We start from the raw sequence: 23,456 nt of genomic DNA on the forward strand, positions 1-23,456 counted from the left end.
AGGAGAAGAGGATACGGCAGCATCATTAGCAGAGGAAATAAACTTATTATCTACAGAGAAGCAATCTGTGAAGCATAGTTTTCTGGATAGAAAAGGGGAGGAGTAAAGCTAAGTACACCGTCTTGAGCTCCTCAGAGCAAAAGTGGAATACAAATATATATAAAAAAGAAGGAATAAATATTATTGAAGAACACAGATGAAAGCACTATGCAAGCCACTTTGGATGGGTTTTTAGTGGGAAAACAACCTATTTTTTAAAAAATGCACATAAACATAAAACTTCTTATGCTTAGGCAAGCCATTCATTTAGTTCATTATACCACTATACCACCTATCACCCTTAACTTAGGGATGCACTGTTCTCTATTACATCAGAGAAAACTGCTACATGTTGCTTCACGATAGTTTTACAAAATGTCTTTTTCAAATAGGCAAAAGCCTAATGGCCTAAATATTGTGCGTTCCAGATGCTGCTTGTCTTCAGACAAAATTGGCGAGAGCTCTGCAGGTGATTGTCAACCGTATAAATCCACAAAGAAAGATATACGTTTTGAACGAGCCTGTTAAAAAGAAAACTACTTTCTGCAAGAAGAAATGTCACAGTGGAGGAGGCGCTTCAGAGCCATTGGGCAAACCATATTGACAAACTGAAAGAAAGGCAAATAATAATGGATACACATCGTTGGGCAGCCTGATAAAACTGCGGTTGCCCTCCTTTGCAGCACACCACATCTGTAGTATTCTAAATCAATTCACAAAGCATGATTACCCTGATTTGCAGATGGGGAAATTGAGGTCAAAACACGTCCAAGAAAACATAAACAACTCAGTAGCAGAACTAACACTCTGACCTCTGCCTTGCTCCCCCCCCCCCCCCCGCAGATCAGCACACTTTCCCCTCTGCATTCACTATCGAATGAAATTATATGAAATAGTGCCTATCTCCTTCGAATAAAAGGTTGACAGTCAGAGATAGACATATATTGTTAAAACCTGCATTAAAGCTACACACACACTCACCCCCTCCTAAACTGTGTGACATTTAAAGTAGATGGGAAGAATAAAAACGTATCATTTCAGGATCTTTCATCTGCAGCGGAAGAAAGGAAATTAATTTGGCCATCACATCAGCCAACTGGAAAAGTAAAGCAAGCCTTGTCTATGAACAACTAAAACAATAAAAAGACCCACTTTAAATGTCAATTTCTTTGTATTTCAACTAGCTGCCTTCCCAGCTATAAGGTAACTGGCTCTCCACAATGCATTGCCACAAATAGAACCACTTTAAATCACACCATTTTCCAGGGCTTAAATAGAAGTCACCATAGCAAGAAAATGCAGGGTGCAAAGTTTTTCATGTTAGCATAGATGGTAGTAAGCGTTTTTTTCAGAAGCTTCATCTTAAATATAGTTTCACCTGTTCTATACACTGGGGATGTTGGGGAAGGTCACTGAAGCCAAGTTCAGATGAGAACTTCAGGGACTAATAAAAATATGCTTGAAAGGAGAGGTGAATTTCTAAAAGCCTCAAATTCTTCTCCCGCTCAGATTGAAATCCAAGAATGACTGCCTTCTCTGGCTGATGAATGCTTTGCACAAGCATCTTAATGCTGGACCAATGCAATTTAGCAGAATTTAGCTATTCCATTCCATTCCATACAACTGATTTTAAGAGATGGGAAGTTTGGATAAAATTCTGATGACCCATGGATGACACATAAGAGGGAGTGGCTTTCCCCTCATAAGAACAAATCCCCCATAAAAACAAAATATTCCATTAATTCCAATGGGGTGGAGGAAAATAAATGATGGGGGGGGGGATTGGGAGGTATGGGCCAAAGATCACCCACAGATGGCAACTTTTGGCCCACATCCTCCAATTTTGGTCTGTAGTGTTTTTCACTGTCCCCATATGATCTAATGGCGCTACTCGTTCCTATGAGGGTTTATTTCTTCTGCTTTATTTCAGAGAAAGAAAGTTTAAGGAGCTCAACTATCTGTACTACATACCCACTTTTAGATACTCACAGAGATGTGCAGCAGAATCTGATAGATATTTGTTCCTTGTAATCCACTGTGCTACACATGCCTCGGAAACCCAGCCAGATAGGTGGGGTATAAATAAATAATTATTATTATTATTATTATTATTAGGCAGACACTGACCCTCTTGAAGGAGGAAACCCAGGTATATTTGACAGAGATGAGGACAAACACGCAGGAATGCAAAGATGGGAAATTTTTGCCAAAATGATTAGCCTTTAGAAGTCTTATACTAAAGGAGCCTTGCTCTTGCTATCGTCAAACAGATCTTAACATGCAAAATTTGTTAGTTCTTGCAAACATGGCTTACTCACTGCTGCACCTTGTCCTAGCAGTTATTATCGGCCGGCTAGGTATTTAGCAAGATTAAATGTTCCTAGATATAGGAGAGCATTCTCAATGGCTGGTTAAATGTTTTGCCATCAGCAGTTATGGGAGGCTGATTTACCAGGCTGTCTTGGCATCAGAGAGTTTGTCCTTGCAGAAGTGGCTCAGTCGAAACATTAGTCCACATTCTCCTGCACTGTATTTTTTATAGGGACATAAGATCCCATTTTATCTCCCTGGTACTTTCTTTTCACTTGGGGAGCTCAGATGAATTTTATACCTCACTTTTAATGGCAGTTTCCAATCCTAAGATCACAGAAAATATAGCTAAGTTCCTTGCTGTACCCATCAAAACTAGGTCACACTTACTAAGGGTAGATGAGTACTGAGCCAAAAATTTCTCTATTTTTAACCCTGCACTGTGTTTGATATTTATGGTCTGTAGACAAAATAAACTGAACTTGGGCATATTCAAAGACGAAAAACGGGGGAAAGAAAAGGAAGGTGGGAGGGAGGAATAGAGTCATATCAGAAGTTAAACAGGAAAAATAGATATGAATCTGGGTTTTCTAAGCCCCTGTATGATTTGTTTAGCTGCATAAGTCCTCTTTTATAATTACAAAATAAACCAGGGTGGTGGTGGCTGATTATTTATGCCCATAGCCTCTCCCATGGCCTTCGCCATGTAATCTCCCCAGTCTTTGACTTATTCACTGCCTTCATGCACACCAAAACCTACTTGAGATGTGGTAAACAGGGCTAGGTCACTCCATGGACCCCGATGCACTGTACCACCGGCTCCTAGGGATTCTTGTCATTACTGTTACCTCCTGGGAGGCTGGATGCTTCTCTTTTCCCTTGATAGCTCCACCTGTTTGCTCAGTATGGCCAACTTGTTGAGCTGCATGGAGGTAGAGGGATGTATGGCCACCACTTGGGGCAACATCTTAATTTGATTCATGGCCCTCCTGGACTGAACTTTGAGACCTTTTCTATGTAAGAGTCCTTGGGCATATGATTAGCCAAGCTGCCAACATTCCTTTCCCATCTCCCAACTTTCCATCAGCCTTCAGTGTGTCCAAGAAACAGGAGCCAAAAGGGGGTTATGGAAATAAAAGCAGGTTTGGCTTTTTAAGACAGGGAACAGGTTTAGCTCCAAGTACAAATAGTAGACCCCCTGGAAAAAAACCCTGATGTTGGGAAAGATTGAGGGCACAAGGAGAAGGGGAAAACAGAGGATGAGATGGCTGGACAGTGTTCTCAAAGCTAGCAGCATGAGTTTGACCAAACTGCAGGAGGCAGTGGAAGACAGGAGTGCCTGGCGTGCTCTGGTCCATGAGGTCACGAAGAGTCGGACACGACTAAATGACTAAATAACAACAACAAATAGTAGAATAATAGAATTGTAGAGTTTGAAGGGACCACGAGGGTCATCTAGTCCCACTCCCTGCAATGCAGAATATTTCACCCAATGTGGGGCTCAAACCCACAACCTTGACATTCAGTGTCTCATGCTCTACCACCTGAGCTATAGGGATAACTGGTATAGATCCCATTAATTCCTATATGGAGAAATAAAATACTGTTCATGGGCTCTGCCACCATGAACGGAAATTGTGCACTCCATCCCTGACACTAGGAAACCAGACTTCACTTACGGGTACCTGTGCTCAAAGTCTGCAGCTAAAACTGTGGCTCCAAAATACAATCATCATTACAGTGGCCTTCAAGAAGACTGCAAATTCCTTTTCAAAATAATGCAAAGCAGAAAACCTGGACAATGGATAATGTACCCACACACTTGTCCTGCCACTGTTGCTGCCATTGCTGCTGGACCGGCAAGTGATAGAATACTAACTGGGGCTGCCCCGGTTAGCTTCTGTGATCAGTTCAGATCAGGTGTGTGCAGGGTGGCATTGCCATAGGCAAAACTCTCCCAGAATAAAAGGGTCAGGTCTGACACAGCCCTGGCGTGCAATCACCCATTAAATGCATTGCAGCTGTGTTATCCCTGTTCCATAATTCTCTCTGATAGACAGAATCAGAGCACAGGAAAAGAAATTAATGTTCTTTCCACATTTTGCTGTTACCGGGTCTCATTATGTATAAGAAGATGACATTTGTTACATTCCAGAGTTTCGCTGCTAAAGATAATACCTGCTCTTTTGCTCCTTTGCTAGGTTAAATTAGAGATTACTTCAGTACAGTACTTATTGTAATAATTGTTTACGATACTTGTTTTACCATCTGTCTTTAATGTTATGGAGTCCCCAGCTGAATATATAACTTTATACCCAATAACCAAGCAGATGTTACAAGCGATGTTGCAAAATGCAGAATTTAGTAACTTTCAGCTGTCATCTCCTGGCCCTTCAAAAATAATCCAGAAAAAAATCACTTTCTGGCTGATGAACACTGGATAGTCCCTCAGCCAATTGAATAAATGCTTATTCTGCTGCAGATGGTCCTCCATGGTCCTCCAGATGTTGTTAAAGTATAACTCCCTTCTTCCCTGACAATTGGCCATGGTGGTTGGGATGGATGGAAGGTAAAATCCAGCAACAGAAGGAAGTGGGCTTACAGGGTTCATGTTCGCCATATAATAAGCTCCCAGGAAACAGGAATTCAAGCTATACATTAAAAGCAGTACCACACCACTCTAAAAAGTCACTGCTTCCCCCCAAATATCCTGTAAACTTTAGTTTGCTAAAGGTGCTGTCAAGAGACCCCCTATTCCCCTCACAGAACTACCATTTCCGGAGTGGTTTAACAGTCAACTACTCTTCCCAGGGAACCCTGGAAATTATAGGTCGGCGAGTGAAATTGGTCTCTTAACAACTCTCAACAGGCTTTGGGGGGAAGCTGAATGTATAGTGCATATAAGGCCTTAGTGTATCAAAGGCAGGTTATCTTTAAAGGCAGGTCAGAAACTTCAGCTGGTGCAAAATTCAATGGCCAGATTGCTCACCACAACAAGATGGTTTGCACATACATAACACTATTGCACTGGCCCCCAGTTAGTATCCAGGCCTAATTCAAAGTGCTCAGGACCTCAATGTTAGGATATTTCCGTACCACCTTAAAAGGGAGCAGGCTTTGTGAGTCACAGAGTCTGCGTATTTCCTGTTCACAGGATGTTTCTGTTGTGTCTTTGCTTTTGTTTCTCTCTCTGTGCCTGAGACACTAAAGCAGGCAGTCATGTTTTTTTCTTTGTTCCTACCAACGCTGAATAAACTTGTAAATATGCTCTCCTGCGTGCATCTTTCGCTGTGCGAAAGATGCTGATAGAGCGTGCATCAGCTCTGGAATGTGGCAAGCTATTTCTGGAGCTCATGCCGCCAATTGATTGATACTGCGTTTCTACGGGAGGTCGATGGATGTCCGGAGACAGCGTAGGGGCATGATGGCTTTTGTCTCCCTGGCAGTATCCCAACAACCTCAATACTTTAAGGACCGCCTCTCCCCACATGAACCAACCTGGGCCCTGCACTTGTCAGCTGAATTACATCAGCTTGGGTAATTCATGATATGTTTCTAATATGGCCCTTAGATGGTGCTACTTGCTTCAAAGTGGCATATATCACATAATAGAGACCTTTCCCCTTATCAGTCAGCCTCCCAGCCCATCTACTTGTTTATCTATGATGTCAGCTACTGGCACAAAACCTCATCAGCATTTCATTCCCCTACTCCATTTGGAACCTCATATTGCTGCATGAACTGTGAAATAAATCGTTCTTTATCCCAGGTCAACTCAAATGAAATCTTTATGCTGCTGCTGCCCTCTTTGAGGAACCATCTCTCCACAAAAGGGGGATTTTCTCCTCCTCATTATTTGTTTCTCTGCCTCATCCCACCTCCCTCTTTATCTGCTGGCACTTGTGCACACCAGACGGCCAGCACTCATCAGAGGCATAGCTGGCCCTTCCACCCTGTTCCTCCAAAAGCTGTTCCTTCTGTTGTTGCAGGAGTTGTGTGGTTATTGAACTTCACAGACCTGCTGGGCTTCGGCGGTGAAAACACCGTCCAAAACCAGCAGGGGTGGAGCTCTGCGGCTCAGAGATATGGCTTGCAGAACGAAACCTGCCGGCTGGTTGCCATGGCGCCATCACATCAAGATCATTCCTTATTAATGTCAGTGGGGTCTTTGACTGAAGTTGTTTGTAAGTCAAAGAGGGTGGCAAAACTCTGGGAGGAAATGTTGGCTGCGAGAAAGAGAGAGGAGGTCAAGGCAGCAGCCTGACAGACGAGATGACTTGCCCTTAATTACGTGAAAAGAAAATGAAGACAAGAATGCTTCACCTCGAGACTGTTTGGATTTGCTTTTCTTTCCCCCCTTATACTTCATGAGTGAGACGGCAGCACTTCAAAACACTTTGGAAATAAAATTACAGAGTAATGGCCTTTACTCTGCCACTGTATCTCTGGGCAGTCAGTAGGTCAGTTCCTCTGATCTGAAGTGAAGCAAGTCCAAGTCTACTTCTCTCACATCAATTCTGATTCTCCAGAGCAGTGCTCACTAGTTAATTTGAGAGAACATAATGAAAGTCCATTGTATTTGTCCATTGTATCAAGTCTTTGTCGGTAGAGCATGAGACTCTTCATCTCAGTGTCAGATTCAGGGCCGGTCAGAGGTATGTGCCTATCTCTCCAGGCACCGGCTGAATTCTTTCGACCTCCCTCCGGCGACTCCCGGAGGAAAAACACACGAGGTCCGTTCCGGCGATTTTCCTCAGGCTGTGAGAAAAACACACCAAACTGCTTCTCCTCCTCCCTGCTCTCCAGCATATCCCCAGGGAGGGGAATCAGACACAGACAGAAATGTATCTACATGTTTTATTCCTGTCTTCAGCAGTCATATAGAGAAAACATGTCTGCTCTCATCAACAAACAGAGAGAAACTTCAAAACTCCACCCATGTACATCCTGTACAGGTCATATGACACACACTGAGCTAACATCCGGTGCTCAATACAGAATGGACTGCCCCTTTGTTTCCATGGCAACAGTCACACACATCCTGTTTGGCTTTCCAGCCACAAGCAGCAGACTTGGCTGCTATAGCCTTTGCTTGCTGCTGCATTGCTGCTTTAGAATAACATACTCCCCCTAAAGTATCGATGCGTGCAGCGAGCAAAGCGTCATCCAGAGAAGAAAACAAACAGTTGTTATACTTATAACACTCCCCTGTTGTTTCAGTTCCACCCTTGGAACTACCCGCCACTGGTTTTACCAATGTACCTCTCTGGTTGTGTGACTTCCAAGGAATGAGTGCTTCTGCATTACCTTGGTTAGCAACTCTCTGTTGTGCCTTTGTCTCTGACTCAGACACAGCTTCAATTTGACCTTGGTCGTTTACAACAGCAACACATGCAATAGCTTGGTTAGCAAACTCTTTTGAATACCTCTTGGGTGGTACACCCTTCGTTGCTCTCTCAGACCTACGTAAGAGGTGCTGCTCTTCCTTGCTTTCTGGTTCAGCCTCTGAACTCTCTGAAGAACCAGTACTAAGCTTAATCAGTGGTTCATCCTCCTCTTCTGAGGGTCTAGTCATTATGTGAGATTTCCTCTCAATGACTGTGACAACTGAGCTGTCTGAGCTATCGCTGTCATCATCAGTACTACTGAACTCAATAAGATCAAACTCATCATCATCATCATCAGAATCATCATCATCTCCTGTGGGAAATGTGTGAACAATCACTCTCTCCTGTTCAGGAGCACTCTCTAGAAATTTTGTGAGAATCACTTTTCCAGATTCAGACAAAATTACTCTGTAGAGACCCTTTTCGTAACCCACAAAAATGCCTCTGACATTCTTTACTCCACCTGGAGCTTCTGTTCTCACATGAGACCCGAAAACCTTGAAATGGGCAACAGAAGGTTTTCTATGGAACAGTTTCTCAAAAGGAGAACATCCCAAGTCTTTTGAAACCTTTCTCAACCACGTGTAACAATATGACATTAGTGACTCAGCCCAGTACTCATGTGGCAGATGTGAACTAAGCAATTGCGCTTCCATTCCCTTTTGCAATTCTTTGTTCACCCTAACACAGACACATCTCCTCCAAGCTTCTTCGGAAGCTGCAATTTTGTGTCTTATCCCTTTCTTCTTCAGGAACCTCTGGAAATCCTGTAAGAGAAAAATTGGCTTCTCATCTGTGCAAAGACAATCTATGTCAGCATCATGCATATTTTTAACCTTGTCACAAAACTCTTTAAACCTTTCTAAGGCTTCTTTCGGTCTCTCCAAAAGATAAATCCAGACAAAACCTGTAAAAGAATCAACACATATTAGGTAATACTTTGCATTGCCTCTAGATGGTGCTAAAGGACCAATCACATCAGCATACACCCGCTGAAATGCCTTGTCGACCCTCGAGGTGACCTGCTTGGCGTTCTTCTTGGCTACACCTGCAAAAGAAATCATGTTAGAATCACAAGAATTACATTCCATGTAATCACTTTGATCAAAAGTCAACAAATACAGTCCATCTTTCTCTTTGGCAGAAAGATACAGCTCTCCATCTTTGTAGATCTCGCAGTGTTGATCATCATAGGACAGTTTTAGTCCCTTCTTGGCAATCTGCGAAACGCTGAGCAGATTGTACTTCAACTCTGGAACCAAATAAACATCGTTTATAGTCAAGTTCAGACTTTTAAGATACACAGTCCCAATTCCGGTGGCTTCCAGCTCTCGACCGTTGGCTTGTTGTACAACGAAGCTTTGCTTCTTAAACGACGAAAACAAATCCCTGCGATGGGTCATGTGAACCGTCGCTCCCGTGTCTAAAATGAAGGAATTCCCCACTTGTGGTGTGGCTTTTAGGGACATCAAAGCCTTTGCAGGCTTCGCCTGTGACTTGGCATGACTTCTGCCTGACGCCTCAGACTTCGTGGAGCTTCCCTTGGCTCCTTTGTTCTGACGTGGCTTCCTGCAGTTCCGCTGAAGATGCCCAGTCTGTCCACAATTGTGGCATCGGACAACGTTCAAAGTTACGGCGTCTCCTCCAGTAGCTACAGCAGTGGGGGTGTTAGAACTCTGTTCTTCCCTCCCCCTGTCCTTGACTTCCAGGGCGGCAAGCCTGTCATGTTCGTTCAGAACCACGGCAAAGACCCTGTCCGCCGTTAGATTAGCTGCTGGGAGAGACCCCAGCTGACTGGCAACCGTTTTGTAGTTCCGATTCAGGCTGTTGATCACCATGAAGCAAAACACTTCCTCCTGCAGACGGAAATTGCGTTCCACCATCTGCTGACGCAGAAATTTCATTTCCGTCAGGTGCGCTTGAACATCTCCATCAGGCGCAAGCCTCAGGTTAGTCAGCTTTTCAAAATACAGCAACGCTGAAGAACCTGCATCTCTCTGATGTGTCCTTCTCAGCGTGTCCCAAACATCTTTCGCGTGTTCTAAACTTTGTATATGGATAAGCTGAGAGTCTGACACGCACAGAATTATAGCAGTTCTGGCCTTCATATCCTGTGACTCCCAAGGACGCGTTGGTGCTGCAGGGATGGGGTTCTCAATCACCCCAAACAGTCTCTGATTCTGCAGCAAAGCCTTCATCTTAATAGACCAAGATGCATAATTGTCACTGGTCAAAAGGGTTGGAGAAGGCAGGCCTCCCCCTTTCTTGGCATTCATTTTGAGTCCTTGCATTGACTCTCAAACACAAGCCTCTAAAATCCAAAAGCTGGCTTGTTTACACTCTGTGCACCTGGCAGCAATAACACTGGCTGCTTGGAAAGTCCCTTTCACAGTTCCTAGTCAAAACACGAGCTGTTTTTGCTTCTCCGAGCACAGCCTGACATCCAGCCCTTATCTTGAAACTGGCCTGCGTTGCTAAGCAACCACATTCCTTTCCTTGGACAGGAAAAACCACAGGAATGTTTGGAATGCAGACTCTTCTCTCTCGGAGCTGTTTTTCCCAAACGTTGCTCCCATGAAGCAGAGAATTAATCCATCTGCATTCACACTCTTAAGCCCGAAAATCTCATACCTGGGCTCCGTAGCCTGGCTTTCAGCTTCTTCTGGTCAGCTTCTAGCTGCAGAGAATCAGCATCCATCTCAGGCCTCCATGGAGAGGGATGAGTACAGTCTCCTTGAGGCAGACTCCCATGGATCGTAGCAACCGTCAACTGCTACCAATGTCAGATTCAGGGCCGGTCAGAGGTATGTGCCTATCTCTCCAGGCACCGGCTGAATTCTTTCGACCTCCCTCCGGCGACTCCCGGAGGAAAAACACACGAGGTCCGTTCCGGCGATTTTCCTCAGGCTGTGAGAAAAACACACCAAACTGCTTCTCCTCCTCCCTGCTCTCCAGCATATCCCCAGGGAGGGGAATCAGACACAGACAGAAATGTATCTACATGTTTTATTCCTGTCTTCAGCAGTCATATAGAGAAAACATGTCTGCTCTCATCAACAAACAGAGAGAAACTTCAAAACTCCACCCATGTACATCCTGTACAGGTCATATGACACACACTGAGCTAACATCCGGTGCTCAATACAGAATGGACTGCCCCTTTGTTTCCATGGCAACAGTCACACACATCCTGTTTGGCTTTCCAGCCACAAGCAGCAGACTTGGCTGCTATAGCCTTTGCTTGCTGCTGCATTGCTGCTTTAGAATAACACTCAGACCCAGGGGTTTGAGTCCCATGTTGAGTGAAATATTCTTGCACTGCAACAGGTGGACTAGATGATTTGTACGGTCCCTTCCAACTCTACTGTTATATGATTCTAAGTTTTCCGCTGATTTCAATAGATCAGTGTTACACACAATTACTTTTTCTAATACACAATATAGCCTTTTAGCCTGAGTCCAGTTTAGAAAAGTTACATGGGGTTAGATGTGTGAACCACCCTGAGGCTTGCAGGTATAGGGTGGTATATAAATTCAATCATCATCATCGTCATCATCATCTGCCTTTGCAAACCTGGTACTCTCCAGATGTTTCACACCACAACTCCCATCAGCACTAGCTATGCTGAAGGGAGTTCCAGAACATCTGGAGGGCCCTTGGTTGGCAAAGGCTGGGTTGGGTCCAAACTAATTGGTCGTCGCTGAATTAGTTCCCATTGAATTAGCCATGATTCCAGTTCAATTTATTTCAATGGGGACTAACATGCCACTTTGACTTCAATATGCTGTATACGCAGCTACCTTAGTTTGGATCCAACCCATTGGAACAATCTGTTTAAACTCCTAAACATATTATTTGGAAGTAAGCTGCCCTCATTTAAGTTGCATTTTATTTCAAGGAAGATAATAAGGAGTGTTTGTTAAATATTAATTTTATTTATTTACTCAATTTAATATCCTGCACTTCAGTTTGGTGGCTTTAAGTTATGTAAAAAGCGGGGAAGTCAGCAGGAGTTGATACTAAGAAACCACAAAATATTAAAAGGTTGAGTAAGACACACTTTGCCTGGCATGGAAAGGACAAAAGATTCAGTGGTCTCTCTGGAGCAATACCACTAAGGTCCTTTCCCTGATTGCTACTTGGGCTCAGAGCAGGACGTCTGAAGGTGATCTTAATGCTTGATCAAGTTCTTTTGGTAGTGGTTGGTCCCAAATTTTATATTAGAGACCTAGCACAATGGATTATACTTGGAAACAAATGGGTTGCAAGTAGAAGTTTGGTTCAGTTCACTTTTAAATGAACTGAAGTTTGGTTCAGTTCACTGAAGTTTGGTTCAGTTCACTTTTAAATGTGAATCTACCTAATTTGCACTTTGTGCAACACTATGTGAATCAAAACACAGCCATTGTTCTAGGCGCATTTTGCAACAGGGAATTTCATTGGTGCAAGCAGTTTCTGAACTCTGGGCGCTGTACTGCACCTAAGATTCCAGATTAAAACTGCACAGTGGAAGGAAAGGAGGACCTTTTTCTGCCTCCCCACTTCCAGCTACTCTCTGAAGACTGAAGAAGTGACCCTCTTCAGAATATTATGGGCATGGGCAGGGAAAGGACTAGACAATGTGAAAAATAAACATAATATTTTATCTGCAGTTCATTCATTTTCAGCTTTCTATTCTTGTTATAAAAAATGTGCCTAGACATTCTGTTGTTGTGCCCATAACCTAGGCTTTGGGTGCCATTTAGCTTCTAGCTTTCATATCTCAGTTTCTAACACTGGTGGGAATGTGGAGAACTGACCTGAACTGACTGGAAAATTGGGAGAGAAACTGAAATTGACAGATTTGTCCATTTATAGTTGCAAGTGATGCTTTTTAAGACCTGACATAAAGTGCACCCAGCCCAGCCCAATTACTGCATATATATTCTTGACTGACGTTTTAGGGTGACCTGATGTACAAAACATTGCAAAACTCTAATCTGGAGGTTTACCAGAGCATGGATAGCAGCAGCCAGCCTATCTCTGCCCATGAGGTGTTGCAGCTGGCGGCAGATGTTTCATAACACCAATGCCACCTAGGCATCAAAAGACAGGGCCAGATCTAACAGCGCCACTAACCTGTAAACCTGATACGTTAGGGAGAGAGTGACCCCAATCCAGAACAGTTGAGCATCACCTCCCAATTTATATAAACAGGGACTAATGTCCATCTTGTCTAAACAAGATGTGATTTTACATGCCTTTTTCTCCTGCGGTCCTTGTATACGAGCATTCTCCAGGCAGAATTGTAAGATTATCTCCTGATGCATCATTAAGCCGACTCTCGAATGCTTCTCAGGGCCTAACTACACATTATATTAGCTACAATAGCTGTGTTTCTAAGTGCAGGATTGTATTTTGAACATTAATTGCCAGTGCAGGAGACCTGGTTGAGTTTAGGATCCCTCAGTAGGGGATAGTGAAAACAAAACAAAACAAAATAAAACAAACAAACTTTCATTCTATCCAGATTGCTCCTGCAATTTGCACTGTAAAAAAATGGTACAAAATCAACTTTTTTTCTATGTAAATTTTCCAGGGCACTCCCCAATACAGCTTCGGACCTTTTCAGAGGGCAAAATATGTAAGTAGCACCTTTCACATTTGCCCAGTAGATGGATCGAAGATGACTGCAAGATCACCCACCCCAGTTTAATGGATACCATACACATAAATTACTGAACCTGGGTAAGTAATATTGGTGACTTGTGGGAAGCGGTTGAGTTTCCTTACCTCTGATACTGAACAGTTGAGCTGGAATATCTGCCCTTCTCCTTCAACCTGCCGTATGCAAAGTTTGCACACCAGCTCCAGTGTGTTCAGACTGAACCTTTCCAAGGTGAAGGTACAATGCAGGTTTCTTTGACATCCACTCCAGATATGGTAAAAGGGGATTTCCTGTTGGAGAAGTGATAGCTATAAGCCCCAGCTAGATAAAACTCTCAAGCAAGGAGGTGACTATGGCTAATAGCAAGGATAATGTGTGATGTCCAGCTAAGTCATACTCAGAGTAGGTCCATTTATTTCAGTGGGTCTACTCTCTGGGTATGATTAGCACTGACTTCCATCCACTGTTTATTGGCTTATTCACAACCAGCTAAAGATAATATTGCACAGTGCACACTTAATTGAATTTACCAGATTTTTTTCAATGAATCCGGGGGCACTTTTCAACTTCAATGGATTTTGTATGGGGACTGATTCGTAAATCTGGGAACTGTCCCCAAGAAATGGGGACATCTGGTAACCTTAACTTATAGAATTCTGTAACAAAAGGCATGTCGAAAGCTGCTAGTTGAGATCACTGTGAGATCAATTAATGGGGAAGCGTATTTGGCATTCCTTGAATTGCTCCTTTTAGTACATGGGCAAAAATGTAAAGGTTTAAATTCCTCATATTACAAATATATGTTTCTTCTACATTCTTGGCATGAACAAAGATGAACCGTGTCAGAGCAGAAACAGAAATAAACACTGAATCTACTGGGGAGGAGGAGGAGGAGGAGGAGGAGATCTAGTTTTAAAATAAAAGTAAGGTAAAGGTAAAGGGACCCCTGACCATTAGGTCCAGTTGCAGACTTCTCTGGGGTTGCGGCACTCATCACGCTTTACTGGCCGAGGGAGTCGGCATACAGCTTTTGGGTCATGGGGCCAGCATGACTAAGCCGCTTCTGATGAAACTAGAGCAGCACACGGAAAAGCTGTTTACTTTCAGCTGAAGTGGTACCAACTTATCTACTTGCAATTTGACGTGCTTTCAAATTGCTAGGTGGGCAGGAGCAGGGACCAAACAACGGGAGCTCACCCCGTCGCAGGGATTTGAACCACTGACCTTCTTATTGGCAAGCCCTAGGCTCTGTGGTTTAGACCACAGCTCCACCCGTGTCCCTAAAGTAAAAGTATTGGGAACCTAAGCACACTTGTTCCTAGGGAGCCACTGCATATTTGGCTTTAAAGTATTTTTGTACATGCAGGTGAGGCACTGACTCTCTAGGCCTTTCCACAGCATTCTTCTTAGCACACTGGTACAGTAGTTGTTTCTAGCAGTTCCAAATGCTTACCTGGTACTTAGCCAGCAGCTTGCTTTTCCAGAGGGAATGGGTGATATCATGAATGGATAAGCGGAGGTTATGAGTGCTACCCTTAAAATTCAAATCCTTTGGTTCTTCTAGCAGCTGTCCACCCATTTGCCGCTCCAGCTGTAGCACCTCCTGAGTATTGAAAGAAAGACAACATCCATTTAACGGAGGTGTTTTTTTTGGGGGGGGGGTTGGTTGTGTATTTTTAAAAAGACTTTAGGCTGATTTTGCTTCAACAGACTAACACAACCACCTCTCTGGACATTACTACTAGATAGCATCATAGGAAGACATTTGTTATACATCCCTCTACCAGAGAAAGGACACAATCAGAATCCATTTCAACAGTGAATGGAACAGTATTGACATTTGTGTGGCTCACATATAACAATAATCCCTGGATTGTTTAACAAACCATAACAAACCATGGGATCAGATTTGGTTTGTTTGCTGGCAGTAAACAAGTCAAAATTAAGCCACTAGTCAGAGTTCAGACAATCAAACAAACCATGGTAGATATTACATGCAAACCAGACTACTGTGTCATTCTGCATTCTGCTCTGAGAGGTCTTCAACAGCACCTTATTATTTGCCTTCAAAAGACTTCAGCTCATATTATCACAAAATCCCAGGTCAATTAATCAGTTCACCACTTTCCCCTCTCATTACAAATCCATGCACAGAAGCAGGTAAAACTTTTGAAATCCAGTATAAAATGTGGTTTTGCTTGAGCAGTGCAATGCAAGAGCATTATGTTTGCCATGTTGTCTGTTTAGCATAAGAGACAAGTCTGGTGTCCCAACTACTAACCTGACCAGTCTTAAAGTCAAAATGGTGTTTGTCTTTACACTATTAGAAGAAAAGGAATGTAATTAGAAAGCTTTTAGAATTAAGGTTCTGCCAATCAATCAATTCCAGGTTCCTTTGAGTACGCCTTAATTACATCATGAAGACGTCTTAAATAGCAAATCAATAGTAATTATTTGATTACTATCAACGTTCATTACACCCAAATTATCTCCCAGTTTTGTCTAAAGGAAAATTTGTTACATTTCCTTACAGCAAACTGATGTATGCCCCACACAGACTGTCTTGGTATATACCATGAAAGATCTTCACTTACACATGCATATGCATGAACTTGCTAATATAATTCTACTACTACTAATCATCATTCGTATAGAGCCTTAGACATTCAAGTCAATTCACAGGAATTTGCTGCCTAAGGCAGAGCAGCAATGTTCCTGCCCTCAAGTTACATTACCCAAAGTTAGTCAAGTTAGTACGCCCACAAGTGCCTCTCCTCCTCCCTGGGAGTAAAAATACAACAATAATAAATTAAACAACAATTTGCTGCCTCTTTATGACATTCAAAATCTGTTGCATTAGGTGGCCACTTCACTCTACCTAATGATAGGGCTGGTCCTGTATTTCAGACATTTATTTATATGCATGCCAATCCGATGCCTGTTAACTTGGAAGGGAGGCCCACTGCGTTCAAACTGTGCATAAGAATGCAGCCTTGATCTGCTATTTCAAGTACTTTTATGCTTTTCCACTCTAAGAGTCTCCAGAGCAGCTTACAATCAGATCATCAAAAATTATACCACTAAGTAAGAATTTGAAACAATGCTCTTTAATGGCACCTGATCTTGCAAAAAGGCCTCTTCGGTGGAGGGCTCAGCAGGTTTATATGGGGAAGCACTCTAGGACCAAGCTATTTAGGGATTTATATGTCAAAATCAGCACTCTGCATTGTGCACGGAAACAAACTGGATCGATGCAACGGTCTACCTGCCATGCTCTGAAGCAGGTGAAATCTTCAGTCTAAAAAAAACCCTGCCCACTGTACAACTACACATTATATTTATCTAGCCTGGGTGTTACTGGGACATGGATAGATGTGGCCAATATATATATTTTTAGAAAAGGCTGCAGTTGAGGGACCAGACCCAGGAGTGAAAGGCATCTCATGACAAGAGTGTTACTTGCCCTTCCTTTGGATACACTTGTCCTAAAACTGTGAAATCATCTCCCTAGCCCAGGAGGAACCAAATAAATGCCCTCCAGGGGCTGTTGGCCTCCAGCTCCCATCAGCCCATCACCCCCAGCCAGCCAGTGGTAGCAGGCACTGTAATCCATCAACATCTGGGCGGCACAACTTTGTCTGCCCTTGCCCTAGAGAGACTCCCTACACAACATAACCTTCAGAGATCAGTCGAAACATTTATTTAAAAAGGCACGTGGGGCCACTCCGAAAATGAATTCTTACTGCTGCTGTTTCTCTACCTAATTTATAGTGTATGTTGGTTTTATGATATGGCTGTCATTTTCTAATATTGTGATTTTAATGATGCTTTGTGAGTTGCCTGGAGGGTCCCACTGCGACTATAAAGTGAGATGCAATTTAAACAAAAATAGACACACACAACTTAAGGAAAGCCACGTGATCCCAGACTTGAATACTGCAGTGTGAAGCTTGGCTGTGGGGGAGCCATTCTCCACAATTCTAGAGTAATCGAGGCAGCAAATACACAGCTGGCCATGAGCACCATCGGGTGAAAAGGTGGGATACAAATTTAACAAAAGGACTGGTCCTCAGTCTTGCAAACTGTGGTGCAGAAAGGGAGAAGGAAAGGAAATTGACAGCACTAAAGGGGACAGTTTGCAACAGTTTCCATTTGCATTTTTTAAAAAAGGACAGTGGTAGGGGTCCTTCATTTACCCATAAAGAAATGAAGAACAGTGGCTATAGTTGACCCACATTGCACATTCCTACCACATCTCACCGTGTAAGCTTTATTACTGATTAGTGCTGGATGAGACAAAAACATTTCTGCTACCATTACACAAGGAAGAAAAACAAGCCGTTTTTACAAGGAACAAGGCATTATTTATGACATGTCATTAGGCTTTGCTGCTGCGCCTAAGACTTTGGCAACTGTTCGGGGAATGCTTCAGCTGAATAATTTGAGGAGTAAGTCTGTCAGGAGAAATGCAGCATTGTGCCTTTTATAATCAGAACGCCTCTTCAGCCTTTGGTGACTGTTTTTTTGGGGGGGTATGTACATGACAAGCCATGGATGATTTATAAATAGCAATATATGATTGACAGCTTAGGAAAATTATCACACAAACACTCTATACAGACACTGTATATAGGAAGGGGTTGTGAGCACATATTCATTACCCATAAAGTAGGGTCAATGGAACTCCCACAAATGAAAAGGTCACTGTGATGAACTATGGGGCTACTTGTGTGTAAGCGCTTGCACTCTTAGTGTTTAGTAATCAGTTTCAAAACTGTCCCTCTCCGCGCAGCCATCGGTGCATGGCTGCCTTAATCGCTGGCAGAATCCGTCAGTGGGCGTTTCCGGAATTTCTTCCAACATAAGAGTTCTTTGACAGAAACTCTACGCCTAGATTCTCTACGTGACAGCTTCCTGCGCAAAGTGGGCGTCCCAAGAGGAGGTCCTGAGCTCTCCCCGCTGTTCTCACTGGAAGCGTCTCGGAGCTGTTCCTCCGACTCTGTTTCTGCTGAAACTCCCCCTCTCCCCCTGCTGGTTCCCTCCTCAGCATCCGAGGGTCTCCCAGCATCCTGGAGCCCCTCCACCACTTGGAGCTCCGATGGCAGTTCCCTGACATCCACCTCCCCTCCAGGACCCCCCTCACCCCCCGTTCTCCTCCTTTCTCTGGGTGGTGAGGCTGGGAACCCCCGGAAGGACTCTTCCCCATCTTCGGATGACTCGAACACTGCTCTCCACCTACTACTATCCCTTCTTCCCAAATAATCTTCCCCATCTGATTCTTCTTCCTCTTCCTCTTCTGCGGGTACCCAAGCATTCTCTGACTCCGGTTCCCCTTCCCATGCCACTAAGTACTCCACCTGTTTACCCTTCCACCGAGAGTCAAGTATTTCTGCTACATGACTGCTGCGCTCCCTCTCTTCTACTTGTGGTGCCGCGGGAACTTCACCTTCTCTTCCCCGAAATTCCCGCCCTTCCCTGTGTGGTGACAGTAATGACCTATGAAATACTGGATGTAGTTTCATGTTGTCTGGCAGTCTGAGCCTGAAGGCCACAGGATTGACCTGCTGTGTGACTTCGAAGGGTCCCAGTCGTCTTGGCCTTAATTTCTTGCAACCTCCCTTGAAAGGTAACCCTCGTGTTGACAACCACACCCGGTCCCCCACCCTTATAGTCTCTCCTTCCCTTCTGCTCCTATCTGCCTGCCTCTTGTATTCTTCCTTAGCCCTATCTAAATTCAATTTCAGCTGTTGATGTATTGCTTCCATTTCTTCCACAAAATGTTCCGCCGCCGGAACGCTCCATCTGTCCTCCCCTTCCCCTGGAAAGGCCCTAGGGTGACACCCATAATTGGCCATGAATGGACTCATGCCTGTGGACACATTTTCTGCGTTATTGTAGGCGAACTCGGCCAGGGCTAATTTCTCTACCCAGTCACTCTCTCGGTCATTTACATAACACCTCAGATATTGTTGCAAGATACTGTTTGCCCTTTCCGCCTGCCCATTGGTTTCTGGGTGCCTGGCGGTCGAGAAATTGACCTCCACATGGAGTAGGCTCATGAGCTTCCTCCAGAACCGGGACGTAAATTGTTTTCCTCTGTCAGAGACTACCCTCAAGGGGGCGCCATGCAACCTAAAAATGTGTTTTACAAACAATCTGGCGGTTTCTTCCGCTGTCACCGCATGTGAGCAAGCTACAAAGTGGCATATCTTGGTTAACAAGTCCACTACTACCATGACCACCGTTTTCCCCTTGGATTTGGGCAAATCCGTCATAAAATCGATGGACACTGCCTGCCACGGCCGTTCTGGTGTGGGTAATGGTTCCAGCAACCCCGCCGGTGCTGCCCTCTCCCCTTTGGCTCTCTGGCAGCGGTCGCACCCCCTTATATATTCTCGTACATCTTCCCTCACCTTTGGCCACCAGAACTGCCTGGTGACTAACAACATCATCTTGTGTTGCCCAAAGTGCCCAGCAGTGGGGCTGTCGTGCAGTTGTTTGAGTACCCTCCTCCTCAATTCCCCCTCTGGTATGTACAAGGCCCCCTTGTAGTACAGTGCCCCGTTTTTTTCCTCAAACCCCCCAGGGTTTTCCCCTGCTCCCCGGACCTCTCTGAGCTTATTTTGGGCGTATTCATTGCTCTCAGTCCCCTCTACAAGTTCTCGTTGTCCCACCAATGCTGCTCCACACACCCAGTGGTCCTCGGGTATCACATGCCTTTCTTCCGGCGCTCCCTCCCCCTCCATATATTCTGGTTTCCGGGAGAGAGCGTCCGCCCTTACGTTTTCTTCCCCCGGTATGTAGCGAATCTCAAAATGGAACTTGGAGAACTCCTGTGCCCATCGCACCTGTCTCTGGTTCAATACCCTGGCCGTTCTCCAATACTCCAGGTTTTTATGGTCGGTGCACACCTGGACCTTGTGTTGCGCTCCTATTAGTAGATGTCGCCAGCGTCGAAATGCTTCATAAATGGCCAGCAGTTCTCTGTCGTACACCGTGTAATTCCTTTCGGACTTATTCAACTTCCGCGAGAAGAAGGCACACGGCCTCCAGTCTGAGGGATCCTTTCCTGGCTGGAGCAGCACTGCCCCTACCGCTCGGTCTGATGCATCGGTCTCCACCCTCATTGGTTTCTGCAGATCCACGTGCAAGAGCTGTTCTTCCGACGAGAACGCCTTCTTTAGGCGGTCAAACGCTTGCTGCGCCTCTTCCGTCCACACAAATTTCTTCTTACTGCTGAGGCAATCGGTGATGGGTGCCGTCAAATGTGCAAAGTTTTTGATGAACTTCCGATAGAAATTTCCAAACCCCAGGAATCTCTGCACGTCCTTCCTGGTTCGAGGTGTCTTCCATTCCAGTACCGCCTGTACTTTGCTCGGATCCATTGATAACCCCTGGTCTGACAAACGGTACCCCAGGAATTCCACCTCTCTCGTATGGAACTGGCACTTCTCCAGTTTGACCCATAGCTGGTTTGCTTGTAACCTGCTTAGCACTTCCCGGACATCTCTGACATGCTGCTCCTTGTCCTCTGAGTAGACCAGCACGTCGTCTAAGAAGGCTACACAGTTCTTGTACAGCAAGGGTCCTAGAACGTGATGCATGAAGGATTGAAAACATGCTGAGCCCCCCTGTAATCCAAAAGGCATAACGAGGTACTCGAAGGCCCCCAGGGGGGTAAACATGGTGGTTTTCCATTCATCCCCTTCCCTCATTCTGATCAGGTTGTACGCCCCCCTTAGGTCCAGCTTGGTAAAAATCTTTCCCTTCCTAACCCTGGTCAAAATGTCGTCAATTCTGGGCATGGGAAAGGCTACTGGTTCCGACACTGAGTTGACGGCCCTGAAGTCCACTACAAGCCTGGGCTTATTAGTGTCTTTTTTGTCCACAAAAAACACTGGACTGCCCCCCACCGCTCTCGACTCCCTTATGAAACCTCTCTTTAGGTTTTTGTCTATGAACTCCCTTAACTCCTGCATCTCTCTGTCCGACATGGCGTACAGTTTGCCCACTGGTAGCTGGGCTCCTGGGAGTAGGTTGATTTGACAGTCAAAGGGTCTATGAGGGGGCAGTCTATCTGCTTCCTTCTCACTGAAGACGTCACTCAGGTCAGCGTATTGCCGTGGTATTTCTCCCTTTTTCCCCACCTCCATCCCTGCCAAACTTGCCATGGACAACCCAGGGTTTCCTCTTCCCTTGCAGTGTTCTAAGCAATGAGCTGACCCGAAAGACACCGTCCGTTGGTGCCATCCCACTAGCGGGTCATGTAGTGCCAGCCAGCTCATTCCCAAAATGATGGGAGGTCCCGCTAGTGTGGCTACATGAAATGCAATGACTTCCACGTGCCTTGCCACTCTCATTGTCATAGGCACCGTCTGTTGGGTTACTTCTCCTCCCAGTAGTTCCCTCCCATCAATCGTAGTGACCTGCAAAGGACGACTTAAGGGCAGCGTCTGTATCTGGTGCTCTGATGCAAATTTCTTACTCATGAAATTGCAAGAGCTGCCTGAGTCTAACAAGGCTTTGATCGTGAGTGGATGTCCGTTGGGTAACTCTAGCACCACCTCTATGGCGAGGGATGCTCGGGGGGGGGTTCAGGCTTGGGCACATTCACTGCTCCTTGGCCTGGCTGCTGTGCCCTGTCGCTGGCAGCCAGGCGTTGGCTTTTACCTGCTCCTTTTCCCCCTCCTCCTCACCCCCAACAGCCCCCACCATTCCTTGCCACGCCTTCCTTTGAGGGCAGACCCTGGCAAAATGTCCTGGCTGTTGGCAGAGGAAGCACTTTTTGGCGCTCTTTCCCTCCTTCTTCCGCCCTTCGTTAAAATTCGAAGTTCCGCGCGCGCGGGCCTCCAATTTCCATTGGTTCCACTGGCGGAGAAGGTTGCTCTGGCATCTCAGGAATGCGGAAATCATTCCAACGCTCTCCTCTCCCTTCCCGCTTCTCCAGCGCCCTCGCCTCTTGGCGCGCACCAATCGTAAGCACCGCTTTGGTCAGCTGATCCATGGACTCAGGACGGGGCGCGCGGGAAAGTTCATCTTTCACCGCCGGGGCTAGGCCTTCTTCAAACAACATTTGTATCGGGTCCGAAGACAGATCCCAACCCAGTTTGTGTATGAGCATGGTAAATTGCACCCAATACTCTCGGACTGACTGATTTCCCTGTTTGCACGCCATCAACTGTCTGTGTACCACGCCCTGTTCAATCTGGCTGGAAAACATCAAGTCCATCACGATAAAGAATTTCCTCAAGTCTTTCAAGGCGTCATTATTTGATGCCATCAGGGGTCGAACCCAGTCTTTAGCCCCCCCTCGAGATGTCCAATCACAAAGGCCACTCTCGACTCCTCATCAGCAAAGACATCATACTGCAGGTTCAGGGCATACTGCATCTCTGTCTTAAAGGCTTGGTAGTTTCTTGGGTCCCCCCCGAATTTCTGCACCAACCCCGGTACCTTCCTTGTAATGGGGGTGGGTTTCCCCTGTGCATCCTGAGCTCTCCTTTCATCGAGCCGCGCTGTTAGCAGAGCCAGCTGGCGTTCCAAATCTCTGTTTCTCTCCTCCAGAGTTGGTCCTCCTCCAGCTCCTCCTGCTCCTCCGGCGCCGGTTGGGTTGCTCATGATGCCTTCCTTCGCACAAGTAGCGTCAGGGACTGATGGATTGCTGTGATGAACTATGGGGCTACTTGTGTGTAAGTGCTTGCACTCTTAGAGTTTAGTAATCAGTTTCAAAACTGTCCCTCTCCGTGCAGCCATCGGTGCATGGCTGCCTTAATCGCTGGCAGAATCCGTCAGTGGGCGTTTCTGGAATTTCTTCCAACATAAGAGTTCTTTGACAGAAACTCTACGCCTAGATTCTCTACGTGACAGCTTCCTGCGCAAAGTGGGCGTCCCAAGAGGAGGTCCTGAGCTCTCCCCGCTGTTCTCACTGGAAGCGTCTCGGAGCTGTTCCTCCGACTCTGTTTCTGCTGAAACTCCCCCTCTCCCCCTGCTGGTTCCCTCCTCAGCATCCGAGGGTCTCCCAGCATCCTGGAGCCCCTCCACCACTTGGAGCTCCGATGGCAGTTCCCTGACA

The 23,456-nt window shown here is 45.3% G+C and overlaps 1 protein-coding gene across 3 annotated transcripts in view; it reads right to left on the reverse strand.

The window, feature by feature from the left end:
* UNC5C (unc-5 netrin receptor C) overlaps nt 1-23,456 on the reverse strand; it is a 321,936-nt gene that overhangs the window by 3,794 nt on the left and 294,686 nt on the right. For all 3 annotated transcript variants that reach the window (XM_079990771.1, XM_079990772.1, XM_079990770.1), the window contains 2 exons: nt 14,838-14,987; nt 13,510-13,674 (listed from right to left, as the gene is read on the reverse strand). In XM_079990771.1, the coding sequence (XP_079846897.1) occupies nt 13,510-13,674; nt 14,838-14,987 (315 nt within the window). The remainder of the gene's footprint in view (nt 1-13,509; nt 13,675-14,837; nt 14,988-23,456) is intronic.

The sequence above is a fragment of the Podarcis cretensis genome (assembly GCF_951804945.1).
Source record: "Podarcis cretensis genome assembly, chromosome: 9".
Taxonomy (NCBI): Eukaryota; Metazoa; Chordata; class Lepidosauria; order Squamata; family Lacertidae; genus Podarcis; species Podarcis cretensis.